The sequence below is a fragment of the Hippocampus guttulatus genome, chromosome 10 (assembly GCF_054856545.1).
Source record: "Hippocampus guttulatus isolate MCC_2025c chromosome 10, RoL_Hgut_1.0, whole genome shotgun sequence".
Taxonomy (NCBI): Eukaryota; Metazoa; Chordata; class Actinopteri; order Syngnathiformes; family Syngnathidae; genus Hippocampus; species Hippocampus guttulatus.
The window spans coordinates 2,561,407-2,587,368 of NC_141270.1; the positions used below are offsets into that span (position 1 = coordinate 2,561,407).

Genomic DNA, 25,962 nt, shown 5'->3' on the forward strand with positions numbered 1-25,962 from the left:
GAAAGTGAAGGCGTGATTTCAGGGGTCGGCAAATAAATCCTCGCCGCCGCGCTCCGCGGCGATGGCGTCCCGGCTAGCGATGCGATTAAAATTTCAGCAAGAAATGCGAATTTCACCCTCCCGCAACGGCTTCTCTTTCATCTCTTTTTTTTGGGGGGGGGAGGGTAGTTTGCTATGCCTCCTGAAATATGAGAAGATGCCACTCTAAAAGCAAATAATATTAAAATGAAATGTAAACTGTGCATAATGAATCACGCCATTAGACACCTTTGCACAGTTGACTGTATTTTTAGGAGCGGCGCCAAAGCCCTCCAAGGCACATTTCCCTCTCAAAACCAAAGTGCGATGGAACACAATGAGTCTTCCTGTCTTTGCGCTCGCTCCGGTTTAGCAGGAGATGAGACTTGAGGCGGTAATCGAGTTCTCCGGGGACCATGTTACATGAATAATGTATTTTTATTAAATGATATTGTGCCTAATTACACTCTTTATAATCCTTTCTGGGTAAATTTAATGCTAAGCAATACTGTCTGATTTTCTGTGGAGTATTTATGAGGCAAAAGAGACATTATTTGGATAGTTTAAAACGGCTTCAGATATTAATAAAGGGTCCCTGAGCTGCTTTAAAAAAAAAAAAAAAAAAAAAAAAAGAATAAATAAAAAATGGCGGCCCGGTAGTCCAGTGGTTAGCACGTCGGCTTCACAGTGCGGAGGTACCGGGTTCAATTCCAGCTCCGGCCTCCCTGTGTGGAGTTTGCATGTTCTCCCCGGGCCTGCGTGGGTTTTCTCCGGGTGCTCCGGTTTCCTCCCACATTCCAAAAACATGCATGGCAGGCTGATTGGACGCTCTAAATTGTCCCTAGGTGTGAGTGTGGGTGTGAATGGTTGTTCGTCTCTGTGTGCCCTGCGATTGGCTGGCAACTGATTCAGGGTGTCCCCGCCTACTACCCGAAGACGGCTGGGATAGGCTCCAGCACCCCCGCGACCCTAGTGAGGATCAAGCGGTTCGGAAAATGGATGGATGGATGGATGGATAAATAAAAAATAAGGAACTACAGCGCAGTTAATATCCACTCGAGGGTAGAGATCACGATGATAAAAAAAAGAATAAAAAAGCGGGCGCTGATAAAAACATGACTGTGTTACCACTGTGAGGCAGAACAGTGATCACTCGGCAACAAGGCAAAAAAAAAAAGCACTGTAACACGAATGCAAAGTGCCCACACGAATATGATCACCGAAAAATCAATAAAAATCGCGGGAGTGTGCCGGCGCTAATTGAGTTGATGCGTAGCTGCTCAGGGCGAGGGGATGCAAATGATCTTCAAATTAGTTTTTTTGACCTGGTCCCGGCGCCGAAGCGGCATCGTGGTGCGTCATTGCCACCTGGCTAACTGCACCGAAACTCAAACAAAAGGGGAACTCTAACCAAGCAACCTATCAAAAAGTGCATCATCTTTGCAGAAAGGTGCTACGCACACTTTTGGTGTAGTCCATATTATATTTCCGGAGGCGGCAATAGTAACGCTGGCTGCTGGACAAAACCTCTTCAATGTGCAGAACAAAACCTGAAATTAAATCATTTGTCAACTCCGAAAGCAGTGCCAAGCTCCATAAATGGAAGTGGCCACACGCCAAGGCGCTACTTTGAATTGAACAGACGTTAGCCTGGCCATTTAAAAAAAAATAAATTTTTTTTTGACAGAGCGCAAATATGATTTGTAATCTAAACGCCAATCCGTCTGGCCCCCACGAGGTGACTGAAATTAATAGATTCTGGCAGCAAAATTATTCATCAAAGTAATACATCGTGATAGCCACAGCATGGCTCCTGGTTTCAGTAAAAAATAAAAAAATAAAATAAAATACACAACGGACACACAGCGTAAAATTGAATGGGATGTGACGAACTACCACTAAGCCTATATTGTTTTTCTAAACGGCCACATTGCCAAATTTTACAAGTGCTCCTTCAGTGTTATGACACCCCCCGTTGCGGAAGTGCGGGGAGGCACTGGTTTTAGGAGTGCCGATATTTTGTTGACAGCATTTCAGTCTCTACAAATATGCTAGCTAGCGTGTTTTATAGGCTACGAAGGCAACCAAAAATGGCGAGGGTCAGATGGTTTTTAAAAATCAAGTTTCCAAGAAATAGAAATCGTGCCTGCAGTCCGATTGTGTACGCGCGCGCGTGTGTGTGTGTGTGTGTGTGTGTGTGTTTCTAAGTGTTGCGTGATATCTGGAAAGCCTGCGAGCTTTTCCTTTCTTCCCTGGCAGGAGCCTCGTAGATCTGGAAATCTTAATCGAGCCAGCGGAGCGACCATCGTCGTAATCCAGTCAACCCTTGAGCACAGCAGGTGTCGCAACATCGAACACCCAACTCTCTCATCCTTAGCTTTAATAGGAGAGATTTTGGAAGGCCTTGTTTTTTTTTTTTTAAATCAGTGTGGAGTGGCGTGAGCCGAAGCGCTAGCGGGGGGGCTCCCTCATGGACTGCAGTGGTGCAGCAACGAGCGTATCATGATGAAAGGGCTCAGAGGTTTTTACCGAGTTGTCAAGCTGCATCGCAATCCGAGCGGAAAAGCCTGAGACGTGGCGACGCTTTAAGCCCGTGTTTACTCAACACAGAGATGAGTCTGTTTAAGTGAACACAGAGACTCCTAACGACGATAATGCCGCGTTCTCCCGCGCACTACACCGTCAATCTATTCTTAAAACTCAACGATGGAAGTGTCTGTGTGGGATATAAGCACAATTCTAAGACCGGACCGAATATGCTGTGATCCTGAATTTTGAATGAGATACTCGGTGGGGATGCGCCGTCTCAAGCAAATGAGTGACTGCTCACCTCGGGGTTGGATGTTTGTTTAGCATCAAGCGTAAAAAAAAAGAAGGGGGGGAAATGAAGCGCACATGAGCGCTCACAAGGATAAATAATAAATAAATACCAGTGGACGAGCTGGTATGTTTCTGGTCCACCCACTGTATACCCTGAGAGTAATTGATCTTGAGTGCATGAACATGGCTGCAGATTCGCCTGCGGAATCTTCTGGTCGAAAAATTCATTGCTTCATTGATCAAAGAAAGTTGTCCAGGTCATGAAGGAGCAAAGTAGCCCCAACACCCTGCTACCAACAGTGGGAATGAACATTTTTCTTCAATCAAATGAGCGTTAGTGACCAATGTAATGGCGGAGGGTGCACACTCTCAAAATAGTTCAACGCTCGCCCTGTTGGTCTACAAATTCACACGGGACAAGATTGGTTGGAATTTTTTTTTTGCCCTTCATAAAATTCAGTCATCAGTGAGAAACTGCCTTTTGTATCACTGCCGTTTATGCAGAACAGAACGTGACAAACGGAGTACTTTACCCACATCCGCACCAACATTAAATGCACAACAACCATGAGCCAACATCAACCCGCATGTACAGTCATGGGAAGAATTATTTGAGCATCCTTGTTTCTTCACTTTCTTGTTCACTTGAAAGGCTTGGTAAGTTTGCTGGTTCAATACACTTAGTCTACCATTGTGTAAAGGAAAAATAATACAAAGGAGAAAAAGAACAAGGCTAGGAGACAATGCGCCAGCTTATTTGAAAAAGAAAATGCAGAATTATGATTTGCGAGCTTTTTGTGAAAACTTTAAAATGCTTTTGGCCAATGTTGTTCCCCTGAGAAAAAAGATTAAAACTTCACCACCGAAAGAGGTAACGAATCAATAGAACAATCAACAAGCATAATCGACAAAAACGACTTGCCTCTTATCGTTTTGAATTTTGCACCTTAGGCACACTCAAGCGGTTGCCTCCATGATGTTTCCTCTTATTTCCGTGAGAATACGACAGAAAACACAAAGTGCCAAACGATCAACGGGTGTCATTTATGTTAGTTATTCTTCGTTTTTACAGCCTGTCGGGTTTTGTATGGAACAACCACTTAGCTGAAGGTCACTCGCACTTTCCCGCCGCGTCACAAAACGATTTGACAAGTTAGTCAGCGGAATTGTAGGCCCTACGACTCGACCGAGTGCTTAATTGAGAAGGAGTCAAATAACTCACTGTGAAGCCGTACGAAGTCAGCGCGGCGGTCGCACCAAAGGGCCCGCCGCCGCTTTTGTCGAGTGCCTTGTTTTGTTTTCCGCGACGTGTCACCCGTGGCGAGCCTCCCCGACGGTTCAGGCGCCCTGCAGGAGATTTCCTTTCCAGTTTGTCGCCCGCCTGAATGAATGCCTCCGCCCGACAAAGACCGAGCGCCTCCACCCTCGGCGCAATTTAATCACGCTCGCATCTAATCCCCGCCTAATTCTCTGCTGCGCTAACATGACTAAGCACTAAAGGAATTTGAGCTGCGGTGTCAAGGAGAGCACCTAATCTCAATCAACACACTGTAACACCTTCCTTAAGAAGGTTAGACACAACAGTGGATAACTGGACAGAACTTTTCATTTTTAGCCACTTCCGAATGAAGTCATGAAAGGTCCCATTGGCGGGTTTCTCTGAAAGATTATCCCGAGCGATAATCAAGTCAGAGTGTACGTCGCCTCTCGCCCAAAGTCAGCTGGGGTTGGCTCCTGCTCAACCACGACGTGACACCTGACCCTTACTTGGACAAGCACTTGAGAAAACGGGTGGATTGATATACTTCTTAATATTGTTGCAATTTGAAGCCTTTGACAGTTCAACAAATCAATCACGGTGACTCAAGGTTCTTTTTGACAAACAAAAACACGCTGGAAATTCATCATTAGATAGGGAGAAGTTTCATTCTTGGCAAGACGATTCGGAAATGAGCTCATATTTGAGCAGACTGGGGGGGTGCCAACTTTTGCTAATTAGTGTAGAAAACCAAATGCAGAAGGGAATGTCCTTATGACCAGACAGCCAAGTTTATTACTTGGGGGGGAATTATCAAAAATGATTACAAGTTGTCTGGGGGAAGGAGGGGGGGATGAGCAATTTAATGGTGTAATCTAATTGGATGATTTCACCCGAAGAATACTTGATTAAAGCTTATAGATACATAATAGAGCTAGCTAGCTAGCTAGCTCTATTATGTCCAGCTAGCTAGCTGGACAGACAGAGATAGACAGATAGACAGACATTTAGCCTGCGTTCCTTCAGAGCTGATCACCAAATTATGTATGAAAATTTACAATGACAAAGTGAACTAGAGGCAAAGCAGTGAAAGTGCTTTATGCGCCTTTTCCCCCCTAACTGACGTATTACTGGAGATTGGAATGAATGAGCTCTACAGATTCATTACATTGAGCATCACTCTGCTCCCACAGGCGAGTTGCGTGCATGGTCATAAACCCTCCCCCCCATCATCCAAGGTTGACGACCGAAAGCTTCAAACACATCTGAGAATAATTGACCACATACCCATACTAACAAAGCCTACACAATGATATCCTGACTTGCATAGTAGGATAAAGGTGGATTTTTTAAAAAAGTTGATTTGGATAGAGCTCTCGATTCGCATTCATTGCACTGTCACACAAATTCTGCGCGCTCGTGAATGGTGAAAAAGCACTGCTTGGCGTTCCGCATTCTTGAGGAAGGTGCTTTTGGGTGGGCTGCTCATCGCCGTGTTACTTCCAACTGTCATATAAAAACTAAATTGAAATCATCGATCCCATCTTTTTGTACTTAGACACACTAGATGAAGACGCGAGGCTCACAGAGAAGCACACCACTCACACTTTTCACTTGAAAACAACCATCGACACAAATTGCATCATAGCACCCAACTGAATCCACTCGAAGAATTATTATCTTGATGACATATTACAATTAGGAATTACTCTTGATCTAAATTTGTCATAATTCAGTCTGCATCTTGTCTCAGAGTTCAACATTAACGGCGGCCCGCTGGGCCAGTGTGTTGCTGTGCCTATCATCAGACGTGAGCCCGAGCGGGCCACTGAGTCACCACCAAAAATGGCCCAAAAATTCTCTTTCCGATTCGGACCAAAAGACTCAAATCAAAAATGGTTTCTATGAAGTGGAATCCTTCAGGATTATTCAAATCAGGTAATAAAAACACTTAAGTGATTACATTTCTGTCCACTTGAAATAATTGGTTTGCTTCACCTTCCAAAATTAATTTAAATTTATTTAACAATTGCAGGTTACTGTAAATGAATTATTTACATCAGTCAAAGGTGGATTACTGATTTTTTCTTTTTTACCTTTTTCCAAAAACATCTTCATGTATAATTGTCATAAAGCCAGGCTGAAAACTCAGTTTGTAGGTTCTCCGATGTTCACCCAAGTTATCATCATGTTTTCGCGACTTACTCTCTGGCAAGTAAGCGTTTGCCCAGGAGGAGATTGCGCATTCTGTGTAAATTGAAGAAAAGAAAAAAAACAACCATGATCTTGACCTCCTTTTCTTTCCACTTCTATTTTTCTGCAGGCGGTTATGGTTTGGCCTCAGTAATCGTGCTGCAAGGACAGCGAGCTCAGACTGCTGGCGGATGAGGATCCCAATTTGACGCTGTAGTACGGGGCGGCGGGAAGCTTATTAAGGAGTCTGAAATGAACCTCTTTTGTTTGCATTCTAAAGCTCTATCAATACTTTACGCCGGCAACCCGCTGTGTTCGCTTCCAGTTTTTGTTTTTTTATGCTACAATTCGTCAAGAACAGTTTGTGATTTGATGAAAAGATATTTCCGCGTGAAGCACGACTCGGGTTCATTATACGCGGCATCACCTGTGGGCTCCCCTGCACCGAAACAAAAAGAAAAACAAACCAAAAAGAAAAAGATAAAGCTCATTAGCACTCGCGATTCCACTCCTCCAAACTTCAAAAGCGGCGTCGGAGGGGTCTCGGCGCGACAATGCGGCGTGTCCGCGTGCGGCCTTGCCAATCAAGAGCTCACGCGCAGCCATTTGGCTTTTTTTTTTCTTTCTTTTTTTTGCAAAGGAAAAGGTCGGGTCCACGGAGCCGCCATACTGAGTGCAGAGAAAACTAAAATGAAGAGCGTCTGAAAATCCATAAGACACTATTGGGACACGCTTGTCTTTCATGGTGCCACAGATGATCCAATTAGGCTCTGATTTGTCTTTTCGTCTGGATGTTACGAAGCGCCGCCTATGCTATCCTGTTGCCGCTGTTGTTGTTGTTGTTTAACAGCGCCGCCCGACAAGCCAGATGGTTTGTTTGCCAAATACATTTGGGAAAGAAATTGCAGAAAGTGTAGCACACTGGAAAAGGGATGCAACTTTACTATGAACTTACTGGGAGATCCTGTCGTCTGGTTTCAATGTGATGTCACAATATGATTGAATCATTTCAATTATAATACATTTTATTCATAAGCGCCTTTCAAAACACTCAAGAACACTTTACAATCAAGGTCGTCTATGTTCTCATCAGCTTTTCCCTTTGTCTAAATAGGTTTCGCGTTCCGGCCTCCCTGTGTGGAGTTTGCATGTTCTCCCCGGGCCTGCGTGGGTTTTCTCCGGGTATTCCGGTTTCCTCCCACGTTCCAAAAACAGGCATGTTTTGTGAAAAGGAACGTTTGATCGAGGGTTGTTAATTAGTCAGATTACTTTCGGTCTCTGAAGAAGTGGAAGTCAGACATACAAACAGTCGGAATTGCTGCACCGTTAAGTAGCCTCAAATTAAATCTGAAAGTCTAACGATAGGAGCTGAACACGCGAGTGAACAGATTTGTCGCCGTCTTCGTTGCAATGTCTGCATGTTTTGCCGTGCCTGGAACCAAACCATTTCCTGATTTTGAAACTATCCCCTGCCCACTAGCATCTTTCTTCAGCTCCATGTTGGTTGCTAACAAGAACTACAGTGGCACAGAGGTGGCGTCTCGGTCCCTTTGTCTCCCCGCAACAAGTTCTGCTTCGGTCTAACAAAGTCTCGAGCGGAAAAGTTTTGAAGTAGTTTAAAAAAAAAAAAAAGTGATTGAGACGTTTCCATATCAAGCGTGAATAAAATATCAATTGAAGTGAGTTTGGCCATATAATGTGCAGCACTATATGCATCCTTCATTGGGTTCCGTGTTGAAAAAACAACAACAAAAAAACAAAGGCAGCTTCTTCTGCGACGGCTCTGAGTCTTCCATCTCCTCAAAAGATGTTCAAAGGCCGCAGCCATACATGATTTATACGCATATCGCCTTTCCATTGAGTAAAGCATTACACTGTAAAAATTCCACGATCAACATTTGCGCAGGGGGTGCGCGGGGGGGGGGGTAGTACTGTGGAAGTGGGCCGGTTGACAGAAGAACACCAAATACTCTCGCCGTTGTCGAGTGGGTATTCTATTTGATGAAATTAATTGGTGGTTCGGTCTAGTCGTTTTCACACAGAGTTTGTGCGCTAAAACACATTTCCTTTGCCTTTCACGCAAACCTTTCGGCGTGTTGCCGATGTTAGCATCTTCCCGACATCAGACGCCTGGTCGTGTCTCAAACCGCTGTCGGACAAGTGACTCTTCACACTCTGTTCCCGGCTTTCCGTTACGCCTTTTGCACAGCTGCCGCTTCGCCTTTGTTAAAAGCCTCCGATGACAGGTCGGACACTGTAAAAGTTCCATGACGGTACCTTTTTTCCCCCCACACGGGGATATGGACCCAACACTCGGTATGGAAAGCTAGCTCGAGGATAGCGGTTCGAGACGGAACACGGCTATGGTATCTTTGCCACCGGCAATCCAACCCGATAAACCGAACCTTACCGTAGTCACTCTCGTAGAAGATGATGAACTTCTGCCAGTAGAGCTCCGAGACGAGGGTGAGCAGGACGTCACTGATGCGGACGGGCGGCCGGGCGGCCAGCGTGTAGCTCTCGCCGTCCGGGCTGGGGTTGAACTGGCAGGCGGTGCGCGGAACGCCGTCGCCGTTCCTCTGGATGAACAGGTGGGGGATGTGCATGGCGTCGGTCAGCGACTGCAAGGCGCTGGCGGCGGCGCAGCCCGTGGAGGTGACCAAGGCCAGGATCCCCTGGTTCATCAACTCGCATGCTGGACGAGAAAAAAAACAAAACAAAACGAGAAGTCGTTTGTTTTCATCAGTATACGGACGCAGAAGCCCAAACAATGTAGCGGTACTTGAAATCAGTCTTGTTCTCGAGACTGGTCTCAAGAACAGTTTTAATTAAGGGTCGTAGGTGACTTGGGATTTATTGATCAGATGAAAGCTGAATGAGGACAGATGTGAGACGGGCTCCATTTAGACTTTTGTCACCCCTTTTTAAAAAGAACGTTCAATGTTTCAATGTCTGGACGGTTGTTGCTTTTGTTGATCGGACGACCTGTTTATTACGATAATACGAAAAATATGAAGATTTAACGATGGAAATTGACAATATGGGATAAAATGAATGTCACATCAAGGCACAGAGAACAGACACCCTTTTGGGTCAAGTGGTAAAATTGCCAATCTGAAAAATCTCATTTGGATGCACTGTGCAACACGGCGTTCCGAACCGGGCTTCAAAACGGAAGAAGGGTCTTTGTGTGTCCCACCGAGGATTACGGCTGAGCCCCTGCACATGAGCTGAGATCACACGAAGCGAGGAGGAGGTTCCCGCTCAAGTCGTAATGCAACGGAAGGCGCCGAGCGGCTCAGGAGGAGGGCCCGCGCTGATCCCCAAAACCAGACGCCCGCTCCGAATGGGGAGCCGGCAGCATTGTCACGGCCATCCTCAAGTTTGATTGACATGATAGATGTGGGTTAATGAGCCCAGATTAAAACCGCAGACGCGTGTTTTGGAGCGTCGCAGTCGGCCCCTACATTTTTATTTACAACTCAGACTTTTCATCCTCTTGGGGTGGATCACGACGTCTGCCGGGAAAGGCGCCAACACATCTTTGAAAGATGAAAATGTCATCCTCGGTATTATTAATATGTCAGTATCTGACCCCCTCGCACCCCCCCCACCCCCTCAAAAAACAACAACCTAAAATAAGTTTTGTCTGGCGTGGGGTAAATAATGTATGACTGCGAATAGACTTGAAGGGCATGTTTGTCATCCATTATTGAGTTGTTTGACAGTTCATCAGAAACCCGAGAGGATGAAAAAGCGGCGCAACGGCATCGTATCAAAACAGCTATCGCACAGAATGCACACATCATAAACTGAAGTGAAAATATGAAATCTTTCACTCAATTGAATCTTTCATACAGTTGTCGGGGGGGGCGGGGGGGATTGAATTTGCAACATTTAACTTGAAGGACCACCCATGCACACTCCACACAGGGAGGCCGGAGCTGGAATTGAACCCGGTACCTCTGCACTGTGAGGTTGACGCGCTAACTGTCATGTTCGGTGAAACCAAATAATGTTTTTTGGATCCCAAAATAGTAGACACCAGACAAAACTCCGTAACAAAAATGTTTAATACTATAAAACACAACGACAAAGTCGAAACATAAAGTGCTGGTCAAGTAAGGACCAGGAAAAGACAAAACAAAAACAAAAAGCGCTTGCAAAAAAAGGCAAGGAAGATACAACAATGAACAAAAACAAAAACCATACTTACAAAACCATATTACCGAGAGAACAAGAGCAAACACGACGAGAGCGAGGGGTCGAGGAAAAAGGTCACATGAGCAAGAGCAGCAGCAAGGCACACAATTCTCCGACAACCAGCAGACAGTTTGGGGGGTCCTTAAATACAGAGTTCCCTAATTGCAAGATTGGCAGCAGGTGTGCAACCAGCAAGTCCGCCCAGTCTGCCACCTGCTGGCAGGGCCAAGAACAGGAACATGACACAAACCACTCGCCCACCAGTGGGGAACATCTTATCCAAAAGCAACAATCCCAACGGCCTCCCAAAGCTTTTCATACTCCCCAATGATGTCATCTGTTTGAATAATGGAACAATTCAGTCCCAAAACAGTCACCAAATGACAGGTCACTTCCTACACCAACCTGTTCAAAAGCCACAGAAACTACAAGAACAATGCCAAAAAAGGAAAATCAATTACACCAGTAGAGTGTGTGAAGGGGGAGGTAAGAAAAATACTGACCGCACTCCAAGCGTACGACTGCATTAAGGAACGACAAATCCCACTAGTAGGGGCCGCTAAAATAAGAGTGAGCGAGAACGGAAACCTCGGATTGACAGCCAAGTGGGATTGGTGCCTGTGGTTGTTTTGTATGAGCGCAACAAGGGATCGCGAGATTGAGTTAGGCTTTGAAGCGTATTATGATGAATACTGTACATGAATTGAGAAGGCACAAGAAAATAAGATGTGCTCGTGTGAAGAGAGACTCCACAAAAAAAAGTGTGCAAAAAACAAAAAAAAACCCAAAAAGCAGGGTACTTAGCACAGACACATGAGGGAACCAGTGACTATAAAACCAAATAAAATGAACGTAATTTGACTCCAGTCTAGGGTCCGACTGATCTGGATTTATTATTTTTTTAAGTCCGATAATTGGGAAAATAAAATTTGGATAACCGAATCATTGGCCAGTTAACTATAAGAATATATGAAGAAGAAAATAACTTTTTTTTAACGCTTATAACACTGAAATACAGGCAGAACCTTTGACTGTTTTCCAATTCTCTCTCCTTTAATATTTGTTGAACTTTACAACTGCAAGAACTGGCCCATTTTTTTTTATATGCCAAATATTATTTTAGTTTTTATAACGGCGCCACTAGATGCTATTCATTAGCCGCTTTACGGCATTTCCTATTATCTGTTAGTGGCAGAGTTATGCGGCCTAAGTCTCTGTTTTATGTTTAGCTCGACAGTAAACCTCAACTGACAGTGGCAATAAACAGATTGAAGGTTTTTTTTGGGGGGGGGGGGGGGACAAGTGTCGAATGTCAAATGACAAAATGACAAACGCTGCTTGTTATGAACTAAGTGGAATTGACATCACTGAAGGGAATCTTGAGCTCGGATTTCTGAACTCGATACGCTCGAAGACCTTTGATCTTAGAAGTCTATGTTGTGTTACGTGGATAGATAACACTATTTTATACTTATTGTTTGAATAAGGGCAAGAACTAACAAATATTAGCAAACAGTTTTGCCATTTTCAACAGCGCTTGTCCTGATTGGGCTTGCAAGTGAGTTGGGGTTACACTGTCAGCTCTGACGATGAAATCAACTTTACTTCACTCGGGACGGGAGACACAGAAAGTCTTTGCTATTAGGTGGAAACCTTGTACGTCTATTTTGAACGAAAACTAGACCAAAATCAAACATTTCCATCGATTAAAAACTAGCAATGACTAAAACGTGACCCAAACGAAGAAGCATTTTTGCCCCAAAGACTAAATCTAAAATGGATTCCAACTTTAAAAGCCACCGGAACTCAATTGGCAGACCTTCATCTCGTGCGTCAAGATTACTGTCACTTCCAAGCACAAAATGTATTTTCCATGTTCCTATTTTAGCATCATAAAGAACACGCACACACACATTCAAGCCTATCGCCAGGCAGGAAGTCTGCTGACAGGCAAAAGGAGGGCTATGCAGTCATTGCCAAGGATGATAATGGTGGAATAATGACGCTTAAATGGTCCCGGTGAAGTGGTCGGGATCCATCGCTCATTCACTGGAAGCTATCCGACACCTTTGCCACCGACGTGACACACATCTGAAAAATGCTTTCTTTGGACCAATTCATTCTTACGGGCGTCCTCACATGCGGACGTTTTTAACTTGAAGATGGACGCGCAGATGAAAGAGTTGTTTCTTGAGACGGCCGCATCGATCGAAGGATGATTTCTCTCGGATCGATGGATGAATGCTTCAGCTGGATGGATGAATTAAGGGATGGATTTTTTTTTTTTTTGATGGATAGAAAGTAGGAGCGAGTCATTATGCTTTGATCAGCGCCGAGATGCATCTCCATTGCGGATAACGTCGGCTGAACAAAAGCGAGTGAATTTTCGTCCTCGGAGCACCTTGTCTCATCGCAGCAGTTTGTCGTCATTGGTTGCGCGCACAAGAAAAGAAAAAGATGATGATGATAAAGATGCTAGGACAAAAAAAAAAAGAGACAATTCAATTTGGTCCGATGCCGACTGCTTGCCAATGAAAACACAAAGTCATCTGACGGCCGTCTTGGCCATGCTGACTTTCGGAACTTAATACGACGGCCCGCCACAATGGCACCGAATGCTTGGCGAACTGCACTTGTCTCATTGATTTCACGGGCGAAATGAGGCGGTCGGTCTCTTTTAAAGACGCTCGGCGACTCGCAGCAAAGTCACAGGATTCGACACGGGAGTCGCCGACCGCGGAGACTCGTGTCGGGAACGTCGTCGGCACCGTTTGGCCCGCCGTGACGGATCCGATGCAGACAGCTCCCGCCGCGTGTGATCTCATAATCCACCGCCTTTTCGGGTTCTTCGGACGCTCTCCTCGTTTTTGTACATAAGATATGGGGAGATTAGAAAGGCTGCAAAATCGCAATAACTTGTAAAAAGCTCGTTCTTACGAGAAACAAAAACGAGAAGTTGAAGATTGGAGATGAAACGGTGCAAAGGTTTGGCCCAGTTGGTGTTCCACTTTAAAACGTCAAGACTGCACAAAGTATCGGTAGTAGAAACGCGCTGAAATATCGCTCGGGTTCATTGCGAAATGAATTGCTCACGTCGGGTGTTGACCCCGCACGAGCGGCACCTGGCGAACCAACCGTGGCCAAAACACGGTACAACACGGCTTCGGTTTAACATCTAAACGTCCTACAACACTGCAGTTTCGGTAACAATGAGTCATCCCCCCCACCCTGTAAACGGCCGGCCATAAATCTTGCCGTGCCCTCACTTTTCGGAAGATAAACATCCGCGGCTCTCTCTCCTCGCTTTCACTCCCCGCTGTCAGACTAAGGTGAGAGTACATTGTCGTCAATACTATCGATGCCAAGGCGGCCATGTCATCCGCACCGTGATGTAGTACTTCACGGCTCTAAATTGTCCCCCCCCCCCCGCAGACGAGTGACAGGCAGCGCGGCAGAAATGGACTTAGTGTGGCAAATTTTACACAGAAAGTAGTCAGCAATGCGCACCAACGCAACCGCGCCCCAACGGCTCGGCAGGTCGAGGATGTCGTCCTCTCATCTCCGCCTACAGCTGCCCCATGAATGCGTTTCTCCATAAAGCAACGCGGCGATGGGAAAGCGCCGCGATTGAAGTATGTATCGGATTGCAGTATGCGGTCTTCATTTTCTGTCTGTCGATGTCTGACGAATGGACTATTTGTTGGTCATATATGTTGGGCAAACCCACGGCGACAATAACGTTATCGACTACCGCGACTTTTGAGAGCCCGTCATCAGTCTTATGCGTCACCTCCAGTTTTGCCCGACGACGGCGTGGACTCAAAAGATTCTTCAATTCAACCTGCTGACACATGAGGAACGGCGCAAAATCGCCCGCGGTCTTCATCTCTGCGGGTCGGGGGCGGAAAATCCACCCGACTTTATTTTCACTAAAACAAACGAGCACGCCGTCCGTTCGTTTTCTGTCGCGCTGATGCTGTGCACGGTTTCGGTGGCGGAGTCCCAGCTGACGAAAATGCGACACTGTGCCGCTCCGACGAGCGCGTGGTCATTGTGCTTGCGGTTTTCTCTTCTCCCGACACTCCGTAAATGACTGAAAAGTGCTTGGGCGCAAAGGCATTACAAGGAGTAAGTATACAGTAAAAGTGGGGGATTAGGACAGAGCCCTGGAAGAAATATATTCCTTTTTGGCAAAAAAAAAATGCAATTATACAATATATATATATATATACATATACATTGTGAATGTCAATTTGCGGGTGGCGAACCGCAAACTGGAACCCCAAGCGCGACCTGGGCCCAAAGTCTCACTCCGAAACGATAAGAAAGAGTGACGTCATACTCCTCCACGTGACATCCTTTACAAAACTAAATAACACCCCGAATCAAACGATTCAACGCGGATATCCTGGAACGTTTTTCTTGTTAACGAGTCTCCGTCTCTCTTTGATTGCACTTTTATTCAGCTTTCCGTCAGCTCGACAGAACCGGAGCGCTTCCCAAAGTCCAATGTCATCCTTTACATTCAGCGCCATGTTTGTTTCCTCCGCTCAGCCGACGCGAGGTCGAGGAGCTCAAGTGAACGCGACGGCGAATGGCATTGTTAAATTCCCGTCTCGCCGAAGGTGTTTATCCAAATTGCAGGTTCTCATCAGAATTTCCGATACGGCGCCCGCTTGTGTTGAATCTCATTAGATTGTGCAGGTGCACCGAGTCTCGCACTTGGGGGGGAATGATGATAAATCATTCTCAACAGTTGGAGTGTTTACATTTGGCACAGGCTCATTTCACATCTCAAGGGAGCTTTTCCTTTTTTTTTTAGCACTCATAAATGACACTGACTGTGCCATAAGCGACGTTTCAAAAGTACTGGAACGGTAAGGCCGGTTTGTTTGTTTTTGCTGTAAAAGGCAAACACTGTCATTTGACATTGAGAGGTACATATGCGACAAAAGATCATCGGGATCGGAGACAACACACGCATGTTGCGTGTGACTAAAAGTCTGCAACACGTGATTGACAGGGCGAGTCTGACGACATTGATTGTACAAACAAAATTAAAAGCAAAGTTTGAAAAACCCACCAAAAGAGTCAATGTCAAGACTCAAACTCTATGCAGAATGCATTTTACGTGCTTCAGGCAGCCACAATCAAGGGTGGTGTGAAAGCGAAAATAAATGTGAAAAATGCAGCTGAAGCATTTCGGGGTGCGGATAGTGGGGGCGCGGGGGGGTTGCCATGTAGTATTGTGACACTCAGCCTGCCAGCAAGTCGGTGCTTCTCCACCACTCGGACTCGGACTCACGTCGGGCCTTAATCTTCCAGCCTCCTGTTCCCGCAGCGTGAATAACACGCGTGACACACTGACTGGCAGATAAAGTGCTCACATGTCCTACAGGGAGCCTCAAACAAAGCCGCACAACTCCTTCAGAAAAAAAAGAACCCGCGCGTGGCGCCGTCCCCGCAAAATAGACTTTTCCCTTGTACTTCAGTGGATCCCTTCCGGATAGATGAAAATGCGCTACAGAGAGAGAGAGAGTCCATCAATTCAAAGTTCACAACTCTAAATCGGGACTTGTCCATATACTGTATAGAGCAAAAAATAAAAAAAAAAATAAAAAATTAATCACGCTCACATTTTTAAAAACCTGCTGTATTTTCGCCCGCCCCTTTCAGTGCCACCGGTCTGACTTCATTATTTTGGCCTTGCAATTGACATTTAACATAAATTGCTGTGCAAATGATTGCTATTATTATCCTTTTTTTTGGGGGTGGGGGGCGGGGGTTACAGAGGAACACGCCACTGGTAGTAGTCGCTCGAGTTCGACTTGCGACATTAATTAACATGAGTCACGCTAAGACGGAAGCACGCGTGCGCCAAGCCGATCATTAACCCTGCCACGGGAGGAGATGAAAGCGTGCGGATTCTTCCATTTACTTGTTATTTGCATATGAAAATATGCTTTGTGTCGCAGGTACGCCAGACTCCTGCTCCTGACAACAAAGAGGAGCAATTTAGCTGAAGGCAACACGCGTCAACGCTGTACTTACAAACAGCACAAAAGTACTGAAAAAAAATCTCAACCGCAACTATAAGCCCGTCTTTAAAAAAAAAAAAAAATCGGACATTTCTATAGCGCATAGTGCTACCTTGACTTGCCATGAATACATTTCAGGCAACCCCCCCCCCCCAATCTTTTTGTTTCATGTCTCTAATGTAGCACTACGACGAATCACAATTGACAATCAATTTATCTGTCAATTATTTTGTCAATTAAATGACATTCTTTGAAAAACATGTTTTAATATGAATCATTTTATTTAAAAAAAAATGGAGATTATAGATAATGACTGTAGATCATGTCGTATTTGTGGATGTGCGCCTTTCAGGGGCCTGGCCTGGTGAGTGAGGTCAGAAGCTGAGTTGCAGCCTACCGCAGTTCAAATTCTGTTTCACAACACAAATTGGCGGGGGGGGGGGGGGGGGATCACTCGAAGAAACCCCCAACATGTTTTGCAAACTTCGGTATTCCGGTGAAAGCGCATGAGGACCTGACAGATTAATCGGCTGATTAATTTAACCAGCTGATATTAGCTGTTTTAAAAATGGCAAAAATCGGACTTCTTTTTCCTCTTGCCAACTTTTGATGATTGTTTTGTCTTTTTTTTAATCTACACATGAACTCATTGAAGGATAGGAAAGATAATGCCATTCAACCATTTCCAGGGTTGGCCATTTAAAGAGGCGGCGATGGCCCATTCATCACGGCTTGCGGCTTCAAATACATTTTTTAAAACACTTTAGATTAATGTATTATGTAAATCAACTCCTGAAAAAGGAACATAGCATTGAGCTTGACTATCCGTGGTATGTAATGACCGTGTTATTCCTGTTATTTTGTTTCAACAATAAATGAATGGTCTTAATTAGCTTGGCAACAATTGCTTGACAGGCAATTAAGGGTGCGGAATCTTGCAGTCTGGGGGAGGCGTCGTTAACAAGTCGCTGTCGGGCAGATGGTTCTCGTGCTTCTTTTGCAGGTATTAACCTTGTTTCAGTCGCTAACAAGCCGCGCTTTTTCAAGAGGTGTTTAAAATTTGGGCTGACGGTGATCAAATCCTCGACGCCAAGCGCGGCCGGATCGCAAAACAAACACGTTCATTATCCTCCGAGAAGGCGCGCCGCGTGACGAGCAAATAAGTAAACCTCCAACTAATACGTCGCCGGTGCGCATTAAAAACGGCGGCTAATGGCCATCACAAGGCACATTCGGCGTTATCGTGTTAATTAAGGCGCCGCGTTCCTTGCTGTATAAACACGTGCGGCAGCAGGAGTTCCATAATGTGCCTGCATTTATTGTACGATTGTTAAATTGCCACGAATGCCATCGTGACATATTTAGCCGGATGCTATCAACAAACGCTCTTGTTCATTCCTTTTTCCTTGTGACTAGGCAGAATTTGAGGGGCTCAAATTGATCAGAAAGAGGACAGAGAGAGCACCCTCACCACCTGCTTAGTCAACAATATATCTCGAGAGATTTCTCTGCTACGCATTTACAAGGATTAGGAGGTTGAGGAGATACGATCCCTCCGCGCCTTCCGCGATGTCCTCGCGTGTGCAGATTGAACGGGTTAAAATGCGTACCTGGGGAGCCGAAGATGAGCCTCTCAGATTTGGTTGGCTGACATCACAAACGATGCCTTGTGATGTTTCCAAACAACTTGGAGAGAACATGTGGCACAGCAGCTGTGTGTGCTAGTGCAATTCGATACCAGTCAACACACCCAGTGTGTGTGTGCGTGTGTTTGCAGGTGTGAGCGAGAGGCCCAATTGCGAGCACTGATTTGCTTTATCGACCACGAGATCTCGGCGAGACGCAAAACGCGGCGTGTCGTTATTGGGTTGGATGGGTGACTTCATTATTGTTGCTAAGCAAGAGAAGAAGATGGAGCCATGGGAATCGTTCAACGATGTATCGCATGAGAGGCATTCGTAGCACACATTGATGTGGTTAAGATATCGATAGAAAAAAATAATGTCCCGCTGTGTTGATTGTATGCATCTAACAAACATAAATGGAAGGAATTTGCCTGGCGCAGCAGCTGATTTATTTTTCTTTTGTTTTTAATTATTTACAAAGCGTTCTCTTAAAAAGAATCCAATTTCCGAAACATCAGCCATTCTCTTTGCTCAGTTCACCCCCACAACTTATTAATTTCCTCTTTTGGGAAATGAGTAGCGTGCAGCAGCAGCAGCAGCAACAACAACACCGTGCAGGAGGAAACAGGAGGTCCCTCATGCATGAAATGAAAGTGTTTTTCCTCCACACAGACCGACAAGCTCCCCCACCCCCCCCCCCCCACCACAAAAAAAAACTAAACCACAGGTGATGCTCATTTTAATTCCTGTGGTGCATCCCTTGAACAAGCGTTACCTCGGCAACAAGTGTATTCAACAAGGTTATTTTTTTTCATATGTATGCACAACTCCCCCCCCCCCACCCACACACACACATGCTCAAATTTCAAAGGTGAACCCCCCCCAAAAAAAAAAATTGTTGCAGTCCTGTGAAAAACACGAATCCCCATTTTTGCCCACGCAGGCACAGGGAGAACATGCAAACTCCACATAGGGAGGTGGGAGACAGGATCGAACCCACGACTTCTGCACTGTGAGGTCGAGGCGCTAACACTGATCCACCGGGCCGCCCGCATTCATTTCAATCCCTTCACAAAAAAGTATTTGATCCACTTGTATCACTTTGGTCGCTTCTAAAAGAACAACGTTATTCGTGAAGTCAATTTAATTCAAGACTCGCTTAAACGTATTCTTGCTTAAAACTCATTCAGTACCAGCCAATCCTGGACCAAGTCTGAAAAGACGTTTAAAAACGTCTTTGGGAGTGAATGAGTTAAAAGACGGACATAAGTGCACTTTTTTTTTTTTTTTTCACTGTTGTGGAACAATTGTTTGACGACGAGGAAGGGCGGCCCACCCATCTGCCGAACCGGAAATATGATTTCCGTTTGTGTGGTCCCTAAATAAGCTGTCACCCCCAAGAATGCACGCATGGCGGGAGCTGACAAAAGTCGCTCTATTACCATGTTGATAACATCAATTTGGGTCGTCACAATGGGACGAAGTGACAGCCCGAGTCCCGCGAGGCTGCTCGCTCGGCGCCGAGCCGCAAGGTTGCCGCTTTGATTAGAATCTGGGCCCATCCATTCTTCCGTGCCCTCACTACCTCCTACGGCAATTAGATTGATATCGAGCCTCCGGGGTATTTTCACTTGGGATGGAGATAAAGGGGAGCGTTTCCCCAAGAAGACGTGTCGCAAATGGAGTTGATGATAGCCTTCACGTATCGGACCGTTGCATTGGTTGGAGGTCGGCGCCGAACGCACCGTTGCTGCGAGGGATGCTGCGAAAAGTTTACAAGCTGCTGCTGCTTTTTTTTTTTTCCCCCTCAGGGAAAAAAAGAGGACGGCTGATCACCACAGAAGTGACGTCTTTTGCATCGATTTGGCTTTATTTTCAAGGCGGCTTCCTTATATGGAGACCTAGCTAGAACATATAATATACGATAAGAACCTCGGGAGGGGAAAGGTTTGGTGCTTAGCTTAATTTCTGTGTGTTTGTGATGTTCACTATAAAAAAAAAGGAGGATACTCGCGCAGCGGCACAAAGCAGCCGTGTGATGCCCCGGGTTTACGAGCGTCGTATACCGTACAATTGTTTTCCTTCCCGATACGAGCCACAGGTGGCCCGTCGTCTTTACGGTGCGGCGGCGATCAGCCATGTGAACGACCCGAGCCGCCATCTGCTGCCGGTCGCCTGCTGTCGCCTCTCCAGTTCCCCCCGATCTTAAAACGTCATCAAAATGTTTGTCCAAGCCATCTCTGCTGTGCATCGTTTGCATTTGTGTTGGCATTATTCGTATCGCTCTACCGTCGACGATAGCTCTAAAAAAAAAAATCATCATTGGTTAGCTCGTCCTGGGGAAACAAGCGGACGCATCTGGGTTTTCGTCATCTTCTCTAATTCAAGGGCAACAGCCAAACAACGGCATGCTTGCATTATGTGCGCGCATGAACATGGGACAACGGAGACTCTCTTTAGAGGTACTTATAGATAATAACCTTGCATAATTGACCGTGCCGTGCAGGAATTCTCCCTCGTAGCACATTCGTCAGCCACTGGATGGAGACACTTAATTCATCTGCATTAGCAATTACAAAAAGCATTTGATTGAAAGTAAAGTACAAAACAAGACACTTAAAGGCACAAATTGGGTTCGCGAAGCAGGCCGGCGACGGCGGCTGTACGGAGAACAAGTGGATTGAAAGCCATTTGCATTCAGGCCTCGCCCCTACGCTAGTCTTGACCAAGGTGCCGGTCCCGCAACCACTTAGTCTTTATCGGACTGGATTGCCGCCAGACACCAATTTCACAAGATTGAAAAGATACATATATAGTCACTTCATTTAACTCATCCTCGAGGAGCAAAGGACAAGATGCTGATCGGAAGTACATCAGCGAGGGAACTTTCACCGAATTACAGGAAAAAAAAAAACACGGAGAGACGGGAAATGGAAAAACAAGGGGACTCAAGCCAAGGAGTGCAACTATTTCAAGACCATCAATAATCCATCTATCGATCCACTTTCTGTGCTCATTACGGTCAACAGTGAGCTGAAGCCTCCCCTAGCTATCCGGCTTTGGGAGTGAGGCGGGGAACTGCCCGGTCTGGATGGCAGTCAATCAAAAGGCCGATCAACAAGCATCCACTCTATCGTTGGAAGATGAATAGATACGCAACGGATGCTGATAAGATAAGCATTGACCGTCATAAAGTCAAGCGTAAAGGTCAAGATTGGGTGGTGGAAACCTTGCCTCTCCTCTTACCAAGGTATCAATGTTTGACCATCTTTATTTATCGCGTAAATAAACTGTCCAGGAATCTGGATTACTCTTGAGTGGATACAGTGAGATCCTCAGGCTAGAGGGGTGTTCACACGGCAACTTTTACTCCGGTGTAGCACCGGGGCTGCCCCCCGTAGAGCGTTCACACGTACAAAGTTATATCGGTGTCGCCCCCTGACAACAGCTGAAACCGGAGCAAACTTAACCCTGCTCAGGAGGTGGTTTAAAAATTCACTCCGGAGTACAGTGAAACTCCTCTCCAACGAAACCTACATGGGCGAAAATACCCCCAAGTGTGAAAAAATCTTCATGCATTAACACCATTCCCACTCTCCTGCCCCCCGATACAACGAAAAAAAAATCCTGTTGCGTTATACGAAATTACATCTGAGATCAAATTTGCTACAGTGAAAAAAACCCTCTTGTGAAAAATTTCTTGCTGTAAACATGATTTCATTTTAGAGGAGGTTCACTTTAAATGCTCATTTGCGGGGCAGCACTGATATAAAATGGGACATATGAACGCTACAGGGATCGGCTTGCTACCCGTGAGAAGAATTGATTATATACGGGTATTGCATAACTTGCATCCTGGGTATTTTGCGCTTCTTTGCGCCTCTCATCCTTTTACAGTGTCTGATAGACCACAGCGTTGATTTGTCTGGGGAAGTACAAACCATGCTTTTTGGATATGTCGAATTGCACGGCCGCAGAAACTGCCGTGTGATCGCAAGTGGGGCTGCACCGGGGTTAACACGCTTCTCTTTAGTAAGCAGCTTTTTTACGTGTGAACGCTCCACAAAATTTACACCGGTGTAAGATAGATCGCAACAAAATACATCGGTGCAGCACCCATGCAAATGTGTGCCGTGTGAACACCCCTTTTGTCACTTCGTTATACGTGTGGAGAAAGTATCCCCGGGTAACCCCCCACTACGAGATTCAACGGCCGGAGCAATCAGTTAATTCAAAAGGCTTCCTCCCCCAAGAGTGCTTTCGACAAAGTCACCGTTGAAACCAAGAAAAAATAAATCCAGGAAGGCAGCCGGCTGCGGAATGCATCCAATCACCGAGCCGCCCAATAGACTTGAGTACACCGGGCATAGCTCTCGCAGTCTGGCACAATATTTCTCATTTGAATTTACAGTGTAATATATTAAGGGCGGAATTTAATAGCAGCGTCCCTGAACTTGTTCACCCCAAACGAAGCGGTTAAGACAACGTGTCGGGCCATGATCCGGTGAGTGATCTAGCAGGGTGACGAAACGAACAAGCAAGACGGCGACCGGGTCGGCAGCATTAACTACCAGATGACACCTGTCAGCGCCCCCGACGCCCTCTCGACAGCTCGGTCGAGCCGTTCGTGCAATTTTCCTTCAAGCGCCACCGGAAAAAAATCACGATGAGAGAATATTAAAGCCGCCTGTCAAGGAGGGACGGCTTTTTTGATATCATCTCTAAAGGGCACCCGTGTTCAAGGATTAAGAGTGAAAGGCAGCCAAACGAGATTTTACGTTACATCGCAGTTGGGGAAATTTCGCTGCAAAACTAAAGCGAGACATTAAATCGACCTGGCTCGGCCGCTGATGTGTTAAAAAGTAATTTTCATGTCATCGCTGGGCCGTAGATGGCGTTGGAAGTGAGAACAAGTCTCTCTGCTGAAATGGGAGTTGAGACTCTGCTGCTTTTACTATTTTAGGCCTGCCTCCAAATGAGATGACACATCACGTGTAACATGATCAGAGACGTTTTCCAGGCAGGCAAAGAGAGTGTTCTACATGATGAAATAAGTTTAAAATACGAGCGGTGAAAAGAAAAGCTCGCCATATCTTCAGCATCCGCCGATGATAACTCTCGATAAAAAACAAACAATAAAGCGACCGCCCTCTCCTCAACCGCTGTCACGGGAGACTCGACGAGCGCGGAGCTCTGTAGCCAAGCGGCCTCTCCCTCGGTGCACTACATCACACAACGCCACGAGTAAGACAGAAATGTCAAGTGGTGGGATTTTATTTGAGGAATGTCGCCTTGACCTGTCCGGAGTCGATATTTTCTGCTGGCTACGGAACATTTTTTTTCAGGAGTGCCCAGAGCACCAGATGCGACTGCAGCAAGAATGAAAAGGTGGAGTGAGAAGGGAGTCAGTCCGACCTAATGAGACCCGAGCCGGAATGTCCCTCCAGCTTGTCCAGTGAAAAAGATCAGCTGGCCAAGTTGGAGCACATTAGAAAATGTGCTCCAACTTGGCCACTTTGCTCCCTTCGGTCCTCGGGGTCTATTTGTTAGCTGTCGGTGACTATCTTTCTTCAATCTCACCCATTGTGTTTGCTCGATGGAAAAGGAAATCTGTCAAATGTCCGTCCCTGCGGGATAATACCAGAGCTGCGCATTTTGTTAAATCGATCCTGGGAGGCCCATTAAGAAAATAAGTGCAAGAGGGAGCGGAGGAACACCAGAGCGGAGGCCTAGTTAGAGGTTGACGCTCGGGGGCTCGCAGGCAGTTCGGCGGCTGAGAAAGCGCGGCGAAAATAAATAGGAAGAAAAAGACGACAGATAGCGGAAATGGAATGAAAGCGGGAGGTAGCTTCTCATACAACAGATGGCCGGTGGGCGAAAGAAAATGACAGGATGATGAGAGGAAGGAAGGAAAAAAAAAAAAAAAGAGCCGACCGAACATGGGAGAAAAGAGCAGGCCAGGAGACTTCAGACGGCAGCTTCATTATTATGTAAGATTCATGAGTCATGCCCCCATTGAGTGACCCTTAACACCCTTTGAACCTCCATATAGAGATCACCAGGGTGCATGCTAACAATGGTAAGGTGGTGGGAGAGACAAGAGAAGCGAGCGGAGAAAGGGTGAGCCCGTTATGCGGGTTCACGTGGTCTCTAAAGGGTATGGTGGTCTCCGTATGCCTTCATTCCGTGCTGCCCAAACGCATTAAAATGCATTATCGCCATGACAACGCAGGACAGACGCCATCCACGTATGCCATCGGTTCACCCGGATTCTTTTGGGTGCGGCTGCTAACTGGAGCTTTTTTTTTCCCCCGGATGATTACAGGTGAACCCGGGACAAGTCACATCTATCGGCAATTGAGAGTGCTCCGTCAATTTAGGAAGCCGGCGAAGCTTCATGTGGAGATTTCAAACCCGGAGCTCGGACAGAAGTAAATCCCAAAATAACACTCTACGCTTGAGGCTTTATCTGAAACGCACAGGTCGATCGCACTCCGCGGTATTAAGAGAGGATTCCAAGTTTGCCGAATGCGCCCCTGGCGAGCGAGAGGAGCTCTAATCGAGGAGACGCGAGAAGATCCCGGTGGACTATCTGTTTCTCAATGACCACGGTTAGGCAAGGATTTCAAAAATGTCAAACACACTTTAAGACCGCCTGATATCCTGACTACATTTCGAGGGTTTATCAAGAAATACGGTATGGGCGGCGGCGTGAGGATATGCTGTCACCTGGCACGTCGATGCACCGACCTGCCGTAGTTACGGTTCGATTGGTAGAAGTGTTGCCTCACATCACGATTTACTGTAATTATGACTTCACGACTGCGTCACCGAGAGCATACAAAGTTACAGCCAGTTGCATTGACCAAAAGTGCGGGTGCGAGTCGATACACGTTGGCCGCCTACAGCTCCTCAAGAACAGATTAAAAAAAAAAAAAGACAGAACACATTTTGACGGACATGCAGTCACTCCTCTGATGAAGTCCTTGACACCTGGATCCAGTTGTCAGTTTGACTCTGTTAAAAAAAAAAATCCCCTCCGTCGACTCTAACCTTTGAAAGGTCTCACACCGGCGGCATCAGCAAGATATCGCCGCGAACAGCAAATGTCTGTTTCAGCTCAGACAAGCTGACGTGTTTATGTACGTGTCGGTAAAGTGGTCTCGGCCTCGACAGCTGGAGACGGCTGACGAGACGAGGACGGACAGAGACGTCTCTCCCAAATGTCTCCGCCTCCGTCTCGCACTCAAGGCACTGATAAGAGCAGACGTTTAATTTGGTGGGTCGAAAACAAATGCCTCAAAACAGCGGCGGCAGGCGCAGGGAAAACTAATAGGCTCCTGAGCACCGCGAGTGGCCGGCGGAAGGAAAGCAACCACTTACTGCACATCCATCAAACGCACTTCCTATTGGTCATCATTTTCCGGCGGGCCGCAAGCCAGAAAAACTCGAATGAACGACCCAACGGAGAATGTTTGTACGTAATTAGTTTACTGTTTTGATGCATTGTGTGCCATCGAGAGGGGGGGGGGGGGGACCCAAAATTGATGAAAGATTTTGGGGAGGGGGGAGGGGGGGGCACGGTCATTTGATTGAGTTCCGTGCCGAGTTCCACTGAAATGAACGCCTCTCATACGTTTCAGGCGAATAATGTGGCAGCTGAGTGGCCGTTAGCATAGCTTGGCATCTGGAAATGAAAGCGGCGAAGTGGGGGCGGGTGGGGGGGGGGGGGTCACCAGCAAATGGATACAAGATACTGTAGATTCACCTGATATTGATACGGTGACAATGGTACAAGTTAGCTTTG

The 25,962-nt window shown here is 46.2% G+C and overlaps 1 protein-coding gene across 1 annotated transcript in view; it reads right to left on the minus strand.

The window, feature by feature from the left end:
* grid1a (glutamate receptor, ionotropic, delta 1a) overlaps positions 1-25,962 on the minus strand; it is a 190,969-nt gene that overhangs the window by 70,074 nt on the left and 94,933 nt on the right. Inside the window, exon 3 of the mRNA XM_086122400.1 lies at positions 8,700-8,984. Within this exon, the coding sequence (XP_085978526.1) occupies positions 8,700-8,984 (285 nt within the window). The remainder of the gene's footprint in view (positions 1-8,699; positions 8,985-25,962) is intronic.